General features: G+C 40.2%; 1 protein-coding gene across 9 annotated transcripts in view; it reads left to right on the top strand.

Moving 5' to 3' along the window:
- Positions 1–12,186, top strand: part of gphnb (gephyrin b) — a 129,228-nt gene that overhangs the window by 62,331 nt on the left and 54,711 nt on the right. For all 9 annotated transcript variants that reach the window (XM_088089246.1, XM_088089244.1, XM_088089247.1 and 6 more), the window contains exons 7-8: positions 4,558–4,830; positions 8,164–8,298. In XM_088089246.1, the coding sequence (XP_087945372.1) occupies positions 4,558–4,830; positions 8,164–8,298 (408 nt within the window). The remainder of the gene's footprint in view (positions 1–4,557; positions 4,831–8,163; positions 8,299–12,186) is intronic.

The raw sequence follows: 12,186 nt of genomic DNA, 5'->3' as shown, positions 1-12,186 counted from the left end.
GTTCTGGCAACTGATCAATAACGCCATTATACACACAATCCTCAAAATGTTTGGGGCCACTGATGTAAGGTCATCACGTCTCTGACTTTTGCACTTATCACTTCTTCTATCACTTCTCGAAATCAAAGCATGTTGTACTGGAAGCATGATAAAGAGACAGTTCACCCCAAAATAAAAAATGCTTATTTTTTCTCTTACCTGTAGTGTTATTTAAAAATCAGTCAAGATTGTTTTGGTGTGATGTTGTAGATATCAGCCATAGAGATGTTCAAACTGCACCCTCTAATAGGATCACTGTGGCGAAGGAAGCGTGCATCTACCCATGTATGAGAGGCTCGTGCTCATAACAGCTTTAGACGCATTAATGGTGTCCTCCTTGCCTGAGCTGTAAAGTTAACTCACTCAGTGGTGCTAGGCGAGCTTGCAGTAAATGCACACCTCCTTCTGCGCAGTGAAATAGTTGGCGGGTAAAGATTGGTAGGAGGAAAGGAATTCCTACATGAAACTGCTCACAAGAGGGTCTGTGGATGATCTTGAGTAACCGGGTCATGATTTCTGGACTGAGACATTGCTAATGGATTTTTTAGATGTATTCTTCAGCGCTTTGAGCACTGCGATCCCAATGCCATCTAGTTCCATTATATTGGAGAGCAGACAGACATTTCTACGGCTGATATCTCCAACACTCTGCAACTCACACCAAAACAATCTAGACTAACAAATAGTACAGGTACTACAGGTAAGAGGGGAAATATGTGTTTTATTTTCTTTGGATGAGCTGTCCCTTTAAAGATCAACATACCCTCACCAGTTTGTACGGTATCTTACAAGTTATTGGTTAGGATAGGTTTAGGAAATATCATCATTGGGTATTGTCATGTTATGTAGCCCACTTAATGTAGCAATGTGACGTCACTTAAAATAACTCTTAACACTTTTGGTTTCACTGGGACATGAACACCAGTCTCCTGGGATGAAGTCCTGTGCTTGTTTGACCCATCTACCACCTCAACTGCCTTACACTCTTTTTATACAACCTCACCTAACTTAATTCTTTTCTCCCTCCTTATTGGGAGAGGAGAGTCTGCAGCGTATAGGTCACATGATCACAGCCTCATGGCTCGTGATTGCATGATACAATTATAGTGCTTTTTTGTGGGTAGAAGTACTAACATTGGATGTAAACAGCCTGTAAAGATACTGGCCATTTATTTTGTCTTTTTCTCACTCTCTTATTATTTACTGTCCCTCTTTTCTAATGTTTCTCTGTCTTTCTTCACTTTTTACGTCTGTCCCACTGTCTTTTCGTTGCAGTTTATTTTTGCTCTCTCACTGAATCTCTGTCTCTCTCCAACTCTGTCTCTATTAATCTCTTGAGATCTCATCCTCCCATTCTCTCTCTCTCTCTGTCTCTCTGTCTTTCTTTCTCTGTCTGTCATCCTCTCTCGTCATCTCCTGCAACCCCCTCCCCAGAACAGCATCGCCTTTCCCTCTTCTTCCATCCTTCTCTCTCTCTCTCTCTCTCTCTCTCACTTGTTTCTCATCCGCTGGCAGTATATCCAGGGATTCTGCTCTTTAGTGTTCTTGACAGTTACTCTCCTCCAGGACAAAACAGAGAATAAGAACAGAGGAAAAAAAAACACTCCTGACGTACCTAAAAAAAATTTCCCGGCACGCATTGAAAGCACAAAACGGGAAAAGAGGAATGTCTCTAGGCTCTTGACACCATCCTCGCTCCTTCTTTTGCCCAATCCTTCCACACTTCAGCCCAACACACCCAGCTCTCCTTTCCACGTCTTCCAAAAACTCTCAGATGTGGGCTTCAAACACGCCAGCAAGAGGCATAAACAGCCTACTGTGTGCTCAGGGGTTTGGGATGTGTATGTGTGTGAGTGAAGGCGGGGGTTTGGGGTGGAAAGGTTAGCTTGCGGCCACACAGTGGGGCCGGCGGGCTCATGGTCAGCTGCTGAGATTGACCCATTCAATTTCTTTCATCTCCCTAACCGAGGAGTCCATCTGCTCTCCTTTTTGTATCTTAATGCACAGCGGTGGAGGATGCTATCCCAGTCATGCATGCAGCCTAGTGATGGATTTTAAATTCAGTCAAATCAAGGTTAGCGTTGTCACATTTAATCCAGCCTGTGATATGCACACTTAAAACTGGATGTGAAGTGAAGAGGTTGCACCGACAGCCGGCGTAGATACTGTAAAGCGTGGGGGCAATTAATAATGTATCCTCTCAATGCTTAAAATACACAGGAAGATAAATAATTTCACAGATTAGCTCTTGTCTTGGGAGTGAGGAGAATGGAGCATTTAGCATAGCCGAGGAGCCCACAGGCACACTGACACACAGAGAGACACCGGAGAGGGAAACAGAGATGGAGGGAGGGGGGAAATGAGCAGAAACATGTTTAAATGTGGCCAGAAGGAGGCGCTGTGATCTGCTGAGGAGGAGGAAATCTCTGCTTTTCATTGGACTGCTGCACACACTGCAGAGGGAGCCAGCCTTTCATTTGAAACAGACCTACTGTTTATTAAAGGCCTTTATGTCTAACTTGTGAGATGTTTCCCTGTTTTAGGATTTCCTTCCATTTTATTTTGCTCTCGATGCTGTTTCCTGTGAATCTAAACTCAGCACCTCCTCCATGTTTACTTTTGCCTCCATAAATTAAGGATAACCTACATATGCAAAGCATTACTTGCATCAGTATTAAGGTCATACTCTGCAATGTGTTGCTCTTACTTTTTTCTCTTGAACTGAAATATTTTTGTTACTTGCTTACTATATCTAGTTCTTACTTTTACTGCACAGGGGTTGCATACACCCTGTTTAAACCTGGTATTAACGTGCATTTTGGGTGATCTGTCCATAAATGGACAACACTAAATACAGGCCACCAAGACTCGGTGTGATCACCAAACCACTTGCCGAGGTGGTCTGGGACGCATTCAAACACTAATCTTTTCTAGTGTATTTTATGTAGATGATACAGTTCTTTCTGTTTGTGCGCCATCTGTGGAGGGAGCTGTATCAAACCTTCTATGTGTATTTGACTGTGCAGAAATCCTTTAAAAGTCCTTGATTTTAATGATTCTAAAACTAAAGTCATGTAATTTACAAGGTCAAGGAACTGTGATCAAGATGCCCTCTCCATTCATTCCTTGAATGGGGCCACAAACTGAACGCGTTACAGATTCCAAATATATTGGCATCTGCATGATGACATGTTTTTATTTAAAACACATGCCTCTGGGCTCGGAAAAAAGGTGGGCAAAGGCATTTTTTCATGCTATTATGAGCATATAACATGATGTAAGGGGAGACAGAAACTTCAGCTTTTTACGTCAAAAATAATGAATATTCTCGCCATAATGGTTTTATTTCAGATTTATATATACAGGATTATCCAAGCAACAATCTCACGCAGCCTGCGACACTCTTTCCACATACTGTGAGTTGCAGGCCAGTGTGAGTTTCAGTGCAAATCCATTCAAATTAAAACATATCACATAGTTTCTCTCTAGTACCAATTGTTTTCAGCTATCTCTGATGCACTGATGAAGTCGTGGTATCTGAAAACATTTGATGAATAAAGCATAGTGTACTTGAGAGGGGATGTGAGGCTTCTAAAGTGAAACAACTGCCAGAAGTGTTGAGTTTAAAAATGGCAATGTAGAAGAGATTTGAATTAATTAGTAAGAGAAAACAATATTTTTGTCAAAAACAGACACTCAGAAAGGAAGAGCGATGAATATAACATGAATCTGTTGTGAATCTGATGGAATAAGCGCTGTGGAAATACACATTGTGTTAAATTTAAGGTGTGACATGTAATGTAACACTTTTTTTTTTTTTTTACTGTTCTATAGTCAAGTCAAATACACTTTATTTATATAGTAGATTTCATACAATGTAGACTCATTGTGATTCACACTCAACAAATATGCACAAAATAAAATAAATTAAATACATATTGACATACAAATACACAGAAGTCGAGAAAAGAAAAAAGTAGTAGGAATATTAATAAAGGAATACAGATTGTTTAGTCCGCACCCACCCGCCCATACATACAGAGAGAGAGAGAGAGAGAGACATGGATGGGGACTGACAGAGAGATGAACAACAAGGGTTTCATATGTTTACTCAGAGCTGATGTTACTCCTAATTCTGTGACCCCCCAACAACCCACAAAACATAATGATTTTTCAAAGCAGTCTGTGCTGGATCATAAAGTCTGATGAGTCACAGGTTTCAGTGTTACACAACAATAACAACAAACCTTATTTATATAGCACCTTTTATACAAGAAATACAGCACAAAGTGCTTTACAATAACGACATTACAAGCTTCACGTGGAAACACACAGAATGAACATAAAACAGACCAGCAAGGCAACATTGCAACGTTTTAATAGCACTGCAGCAGTGTGAAGTGTCAAAAGAAGAGTTTTAGAAGGTCAGAGCTAGTTAAAAGCTAGAGTAAACAGATGCATTTTAAGCTTTCTTTTTAAAAAATTAACCATTTCATCCATATCTCTGTCCCCATCCAGGAATGCTTCCAGTTCATCCTGCCAGCGCTGCCGCACGCCATCGACCTCCTGCGGGACGCAGTGGTGAAGGTAAAGGAGGCGGCGGACGAGCTGGAGGACCTGCCTTCGCCACCGCCGCCCCTCTCGCCGCCACCCAATAGTTCGCCCCACCGCCAGACAGAGGACAAGGGCGTGCAGTGCGAGGAGGAGGATGAGGAGAAGAAGGACAGCGGAGTGGCGTCAACTGAGGACAGCTCCTCCTCCCATATCACAGCTGCATCCATCGCCGCCAAGGTACCGGGACGGAAGAGAGGAGAGGGGAGGGTTTGCTGTGGCAGTTTGTGTCTGACGCCGTCCATTTCAAACAGTCATCTATACACGTTCACATGTCGTTCATGCAAGCATGTGTCAAAGGTGCTGTAGCATTTTTACATCAGTACAGTCATTACCATTTTATTTAAAGTCAAGAGTGCAATTAACATAAACGAAGAAGACTTACAGCACGTACAGTGCCGAATTTACATTTTAACTTACAAGCAAGAAGTCAGTTTCTTCATTTAAGAAGCTTCGTACAATATTCGGGCTATGTCGTACATCCATCGATGTCAAAACTCAAGAACAAAATATTATCAGTGTGCGTCATCCATCGACGCCGCTGTAGTGGTAAGAGAAAAATGAGAACACATTTGAATCAAGCCCTTGCTATAGTGGCATTTATGTGTGTTGGGAATGTGGACGTGGTCATGGCTGGGGAAAAGAGGCTTACTTAGTGCGCCAGTTTTGCAACGAGAGCTCCAAGTATATATTAATTAGTTTCTATTAGCATTTAGCGGCGTCGTGCTGATCAGTGCGTCATTTCATGCGTCATTTCTGTTGGTTGGTCAGTCGCAGGACATAATAGCAGTCATACAGAGAAGTGCTCATCCCAAATTTCTGACACTCTCATAATTTATACCAGGCTGTCTTTAATCGCAAAACTGTGACAATAGCCATCCTTAACCATCTCTCACTGTGCGACTGAGGGACACCATTTTAGAGCCACGACCAAAGATTTCACCACATTTATTTCACAATGGTTATCTTTCGTCTGGGACAGCCAAAAATCACACAGTGTTTACTGGGTTTTATACAAGCAGCAGAGTCTTTTTAAAAAGAGTAAGATATTCTGATACAGAATGGGGCAATCTGAAGGATACATTGTCTGCATTTTAAACTTGTCTTGACCAGTGAGATTGGTATAAAATAGTTCAGATATTCATAGAATATGTTTCAAGGGAAATGCAACATCCTCAACACCAAGGGTTTAATATGTAATATATGATTTATCTTTGATTTTCACAAGTAATCACGCAGGTTTAAATACAAAGTGCTGAGACAAATTGTTGTTTTGATTTATTGCAGATTGGGTGTTTGATACCGTTGACATTTGATCAAATATACATGTGTGAATTACAGCGTGTACTGCTCTCAGATATGCCATCAGACTTTGAAGAGGTTCAAAGTTGTAGCATTTGAGCGTAATAACTGCTGATCCAGGCTGCTAAAAAGCCTGTCAAAATGTTATTGTACCAAAGGTACTCTGAGCATGACACATTGATGTTTTAAAAATGCTACGGGTAGCACCTTGAAGTGATAGACTCGCTGTTTTTCAACCCATATCTCTATAAAATGTCTCTGCTGGGCTTAAACGTGGTCCAACTGGGCAATTATTTACTTGTTTAAATCTACCATGAATCACATTTTCTCAAAAACAGGAAGTGAACAGTCAGTCATTTCTATTTTGCTGATGCAGTTAAGAGGCTTGATTTTGGATTTGCTCAATAGCCAGCATCCTGCACCCCTGTACCAAATAAATCCTGAGTCACAGAGATCAAAATCTTATCAGTTTCTTAAGCAGACAGTTCACTCCCAGATCAAAAATACATATTTTTCCCTTTACCTGTAGTACTATTCTATCAATCTAGATATTTTTTGGCACGAGTTGGTGAGCGGTGGAGATATCTGCTTATAGAGTGCTCCATTGAATGAGTCATTAAACCCGGAATGAGCATTTTAGCATTCAGGGTACAGTGTCAGTGGGTTTTTGATTTAACGCCTGAAATAAGATTTGTGATTCATAAGCTTACGGGACTTTAACACTTTGTTCTAGGACAGAAAATGTGCTGCTAACATCAAACTCATACATTTTGAAGTTGCTAAATGAGACTGAACATTGTTAAGTCAAACATGGCTTTGCAGCCTTGTTTTGGTGGTGACCTTAAGTCATGTGACCCTGATATAGTTTTTTTTTATAGCCTAACATTAGCTTTAACTTCTGACCATTGCATTTACGCATCAGAAATCTTAAAAGTGAGTTCATTTGTGAAAATGATCTTGCTGAACTAGACGGAAGCAGTCTATTGCCTATCAAGTGGCCTATTACAAAAAAGCGCATAAAGTCCAAAAGACTTGCCGAAGATTTTGTGGAATTAATGGTGATTTTCAAAATGGAACAACGTGTTAATGCACATACATAGTCACAGATATTGTGAATTTGTGCTAGTGTTTTTTTAATCTCTCTCCAGTCGGTGCTTTTCCCAGTGACAATGACCTTCTTAATGGTACATACGTGGTCAAGTATTTCAGTATTTTCCATCTTTATATGTTGACCAGGAGGACTCGAATCCTCATTAAATATTTGCTGAGAACACAGTGGGTTAGGGTTTCCTGAGAGCTTAGGATACATCTGTTGTATTCTCCAAATTTCTAGCCAAAAAAAGATGTATTTGGAGAAGTGTTTGACACGTTGGACGTATGTATTTGGTCCAGATGTGTGTACTTTTGTGCTTTTTTAAAAATTTGTAGTCATATCTCTTCAGAGCAAGCTTTCTTTTAAGTTTTATTGACTTCATTTCTCAACGGAATCCAAATATAAAGAATGCTTTGTCATTTATTTTATTGTACGAAGACACATCTGACCAGCTGTGAGCTTCCTGTTATTAAAAAGTGAGCTCCATCATGGCTATAGAGTCTTGAGTTGAAAAACAGTGAATCTCTTCCTTAACATAAATCGGTCACGTATCTCTGTGTATCATATCATGACTGTTTGTCTCCACATACATCTTGTGTGTGTGTGTGTGTGTGTGTGTGTGTGTGTGTGCACATGTGCATGTGTGTGTATCGTGTGTGCAGTCACATGAACATCGAGTATCTCTCCATACCCATCATCCTATCCTGCCCTGTCTGCAGCCTGGACCCTGCTCTGTTGTCAGGGTAACATCCCACTTCATTGTCCAGTCACAGAAGGATGTTGGTAAGACTCCGCCCCCGATATCTCATTATTTGTCATCATCATGTCTCATTTTTTAAGGTTTTTCATCTGCATTGACCCTGTGAGTAGGTATGGCTGTTTAACATGTAACTACACATGAAAGATGTTAAATTATTAATCCTCTCAGCTGGTTTTCATGTCTGTATATAGCTCTGTATCGTCTGGACATCGTATATAGTATATATTTATACATGTGCGTCTTCCTTGATCTTGAATATCAGTATGTGTATGTGTGCTGTATATGGTGTGTGTTGTTTACATGCACGTGTATCTGTGTACGTTTGTGTGTGTGTGTGTGTGTGTGTCTGTGATCTCAGATCCCAGACTCCATTATCTCGCGGGGTGTGCAGGTGTTGCCCAGGGATACAGCCTCTCTCAGCACCACGCCCTCGGAGTCGCCCCGCGCCCAGGCCACGTCCCGCCTCTCGACCGCTTCCTGTCCCACACCCAAAGTGAGTATAGTAAACACACTCGCACACAAACATGCAGTTAGATCAACACAAATATATCATGGTTCTACTTATATCCCTGTGAGGAGTTTACGTTGACAATATTTATTTCCTAATTCCAAACCCCTGATAAACTCCATCCCCAACACATTTCCCCAACATTTTATAACCCTGAATCAGTGATACTCAGTCTGGCTGCAAATCTCATGGGCTGTGAGAACAATGAATTTGAAGCTTAGTTTTTTCTGCCTTATAAAGCCACTAGTGTGTATTGTGTTGTGCTGTAATGTGCAGATTTAATCCTCAAAAACCCAAATCTGATCTTAATTGTAACCTTAAAACCAAATGCTACATCAAAACCTTCCCTTTGAAAGTGCCAAAAAGTGCTTTATTTTAAAACTTTAATGTGCTTTCACCAGGACAAGAGTGCAAGAAAATATATATATATATATATATATATATATATATATATATATATATATATATATATATATACTCCTCCGACAACATACGTGCTGTATATGCTAAGACAGACACACACACACACACACACACACACACACACACACACACACACACACACACACACAAAACCTGCCCTACTGTTTGTGCTACTGATCAACTGCATTTACCTCCACAGACCAAGGTTATTGTAGCAGTACAGGTTGCTTTTTTCATAAATGGTCTCTTGTCTATCACTGTTTTACTCAAAAGATTTCTGATTGTGATTCATGTTTTCATTTCAGTTATTTAGTCCCTCCAGGATTTTGCAGACTTCTTTGGGGATTGTTGCAGCTTAAAATACCAGATTTTACAGAGCGCAGGAAGTACCAGAGATTGGTGAATTCTTTTACTCGTTTTTGTTTAATTTTTGTCTCAAATTAAATAGGCTAATCAAACACTTTTATTCCAGCTGCCTTATAAGGTACTTGTCTTTGGTTGTTATGGATAGAGACTCTGTAGTTAAGTATTCATTTTAGTTTGGCTATGAGTTATAAAGATATTTTGGCAACACTTGCTTTGCCAGGAATTATAATTAGTAAAAGGCATATATCAAGGATATTGAGAGTTTGTGGATTATATCGTCGGCAATATGTTGACCTGGCGGATATCATCAACTTTAACCACGGTGAACTTAGTTTCAGGTTGGATATTCAACAAACATTCACTCTAGACCCAGTGGCATCTTTCTTACTCTGTTTCACGTCGTGTTGACATTAGGAGGACGGCGTAGCCTTGTGTTTAACCACTGGAGGCTGACTTAGGGACTTTCAGTAAATTACTGTTTACTTTACGCAATATTTTTAGATTTTTTATCAGTATTTTTTGTGTCATGTGACCCAGTGACTCCAAACCAATGGTGAATTGTTGTATTACACTGGCAAAATGAGTCACTTTGACAAAGAAAATGAGACAGTTGTTTGCCGATCTATGTCGTTCGTCTTCCACCACAGCATTGCACATGGTGCAAAACAGTTTACTGCAGCTTTTGAGTAGGACATCAGGGAATTGCAGGTCTTAAGCATTCATTTTGATTGTAAATGTGAGTTGTTTCATGTCAGGCATGTCTGCATCTTCATAACCAGGAACAGGGAAATTAGTTGCGGATGATATTTGGGGACTACTATGATTCGGAAAAGCCACAGGAAACAACGATTGTTTAAATATCTGAAAAAGTTGCAGAAATTGAACATAATTGCAAGATTGCACAAAATTCATGGGGATTAGTTGAATTTGTGTTAATTGTTGCAATTGCAACATCCTGGAGGGAGTGGTTATTTTGAGGGAAGAACATTTTTTTTGTTTTCCTTTTTTTTCTCAACCTTAGTTTTTGTTGCACTTTCCGTAGTTGAAATGTATTTCTTTTGTTTATTTATGTCTTACTTTGAGTTCAGGTTATCTAAATGAATAGAATCAGTGCATTCCTGCAGTACACACCAAAACATCACACACACGTAACAGTCTTGACTGGTGTTCTCTTTCACTGTCCCAACTTTGCAAAATGTATGTTTTATTTCCATTTCAATGTGTTTTACATGTAAAACCGCTCTTGTGTGTGTGTGTGTGTGTGTGTGTGTGTGTGTGTGTGTGTGTGTGTGTGTTTATGGAGACAGCAGGTTGTGATTCTTATGCTTATATGCCAACAGAATTATTCCCCAAGTTTAATTTGACACTTTCAATTATTTCTTTAATCTATATACCCTCAATCTGCTTTGTCTGTCCCCACTTTAATTGGATACTTTAACATTTTGTCCACTTGTGCCCCTCTTTTTCCTGTAAAATGTTCCTTGTTGTCACTCTTAGTGCTCATTTTGTAGCCCATATGCACCACACGTTGACGGCTCTCAGGTTAGTTTGGGGCTGATGGTGCCAGTTGGTTGTAATGAGGAGTGCTAACTTGTTTTATGTTCAAGTGACACAATTATTGATGCCAAAAGCAGCAAAATTATAACATGAAATGTCCAGGTATCCTTTTATGTTTTCACTGATTTCTCCTGCAGGTTTTTAAATTGCAGAATGGCGTCAGCTCTGTCTCTCACACTCTCTCCTGTTTCTCTCTCTCTTTCACCTCATCTGTCAGTGTCACGTCTCCATGTGTCTCCCGGACAGCAGGCAGGTGCTGTGGGAAAAGATGAGGGGGTTGCCATGGGAACAGAGGGATGGAATGTTCGTGGAGCAGGGAGGGCGGGTGCATAGGCGGGTCATGAGACAGAGGAAGCAGCCAGAAGAGATCTCTCTCTTTGTTTCTCTCTCTCTCTCTGCTCAGTGTTAGTAGAGCGATGAGAGGTCAGTGCTAGAGAGCCATCTTAACCCTGGCAATAATTTTTTTCAAAAGTCTGTTGGAAATGTAGATATTTGAATGTGCATTTCAGCCATATGTGAAACGAATCACTCAAGTTGTGGAGAACTGAGCAGCACACATTAAGATAGCACAGAGAGTAGGGAAAGTGTTGAATTTGCGGGTTCGAGCCACAGCTTATGTGAGGCAGGACACTGCTGAGGTGTTGAGATACCTACACATTACAACAACATATCTTATTGGCAATAGTGTGTTCTAGTTTGGAGCTAAGTCTCGATTCTTGGACTCCTCAGTCTGCAGGTTTTTGTGATTCTGTACTGTCTTTGCTATTGCCGGTGTCCTATGCATTGCACAAAATGAATACGGCAGTAATAGCTTGAAATGACAAGAGACAGTATTGTTTCCTCTCTAGCTCTTTTAAAAAGTGTTACTGGTTCCCATCTTGGTCTTGGGATTTGATTTGGATCGATTTTTCAGTGTTTTGAATTTCTGGCTCAGGCATGCACATTGGCAGAATTGTTACATGTTTGTTTGAACCACTGCTTCCTGTAACGAGACCGATAACACAGAGCCATACAGCTTTGCTACTTTGGCTATAGCACGCTGCTTAGATTGTATACTCTGATGGTGCACTGTAAGTTCTTTCAGTTACATCTTTGAGCATTTTTTCAGTGATGTTTCACTGAGATGACTGCTGTCTATAGCCAGCAGTCATGTCATTGGTCATTGGTCTCATAACATAATCTGAAAATGACCTGTGGAAAAAAACAACAACACATTCTCACTCCAAGCTCGACAAATACAGATGTTTGGCCATGTCAAACTATGATGCTCCAGGTAATCCTCTATTGAAAGTTTTAGAAACTCAAGGACAGCGTGTCAATTTATGCCTGTTACATACATTGTGTGTTTTTAAAATCAACTTTCGTTTTCACATGACATGGACAGTTTCTGCTTGTTAAATGCAAACACGTTCTATTGAAAATAAACTCATAACACTGATTAAAAAAACAATTTCTCTTTTAGATTCAGGGTACAAAAGCTATGTTAAATCTAGCTTATAGGCCAAGTGTTTCCCCTTTCTTACTGGG

Source organism: Plectropomus leopardus, chromosome 16, assembly GCF_026936395.1.
Source record: "Plectropomus leopardus strain MGB_pleo_1.0 chromosome 16, ASM2693639v1, whole genome shotgun sequence".
Taxonomy (NCBI): domain Eukaryota; kingdom Metazoa; phylum Chordata; class Actinopteri; order Perciformes; family Serranidae; genus Plectropomus; species Plectropomus leopardus.
Note: the sequence above shows the minus strand (reverse complement) of the source record. Positions and strands in the feature narration are given on the sequence as shown.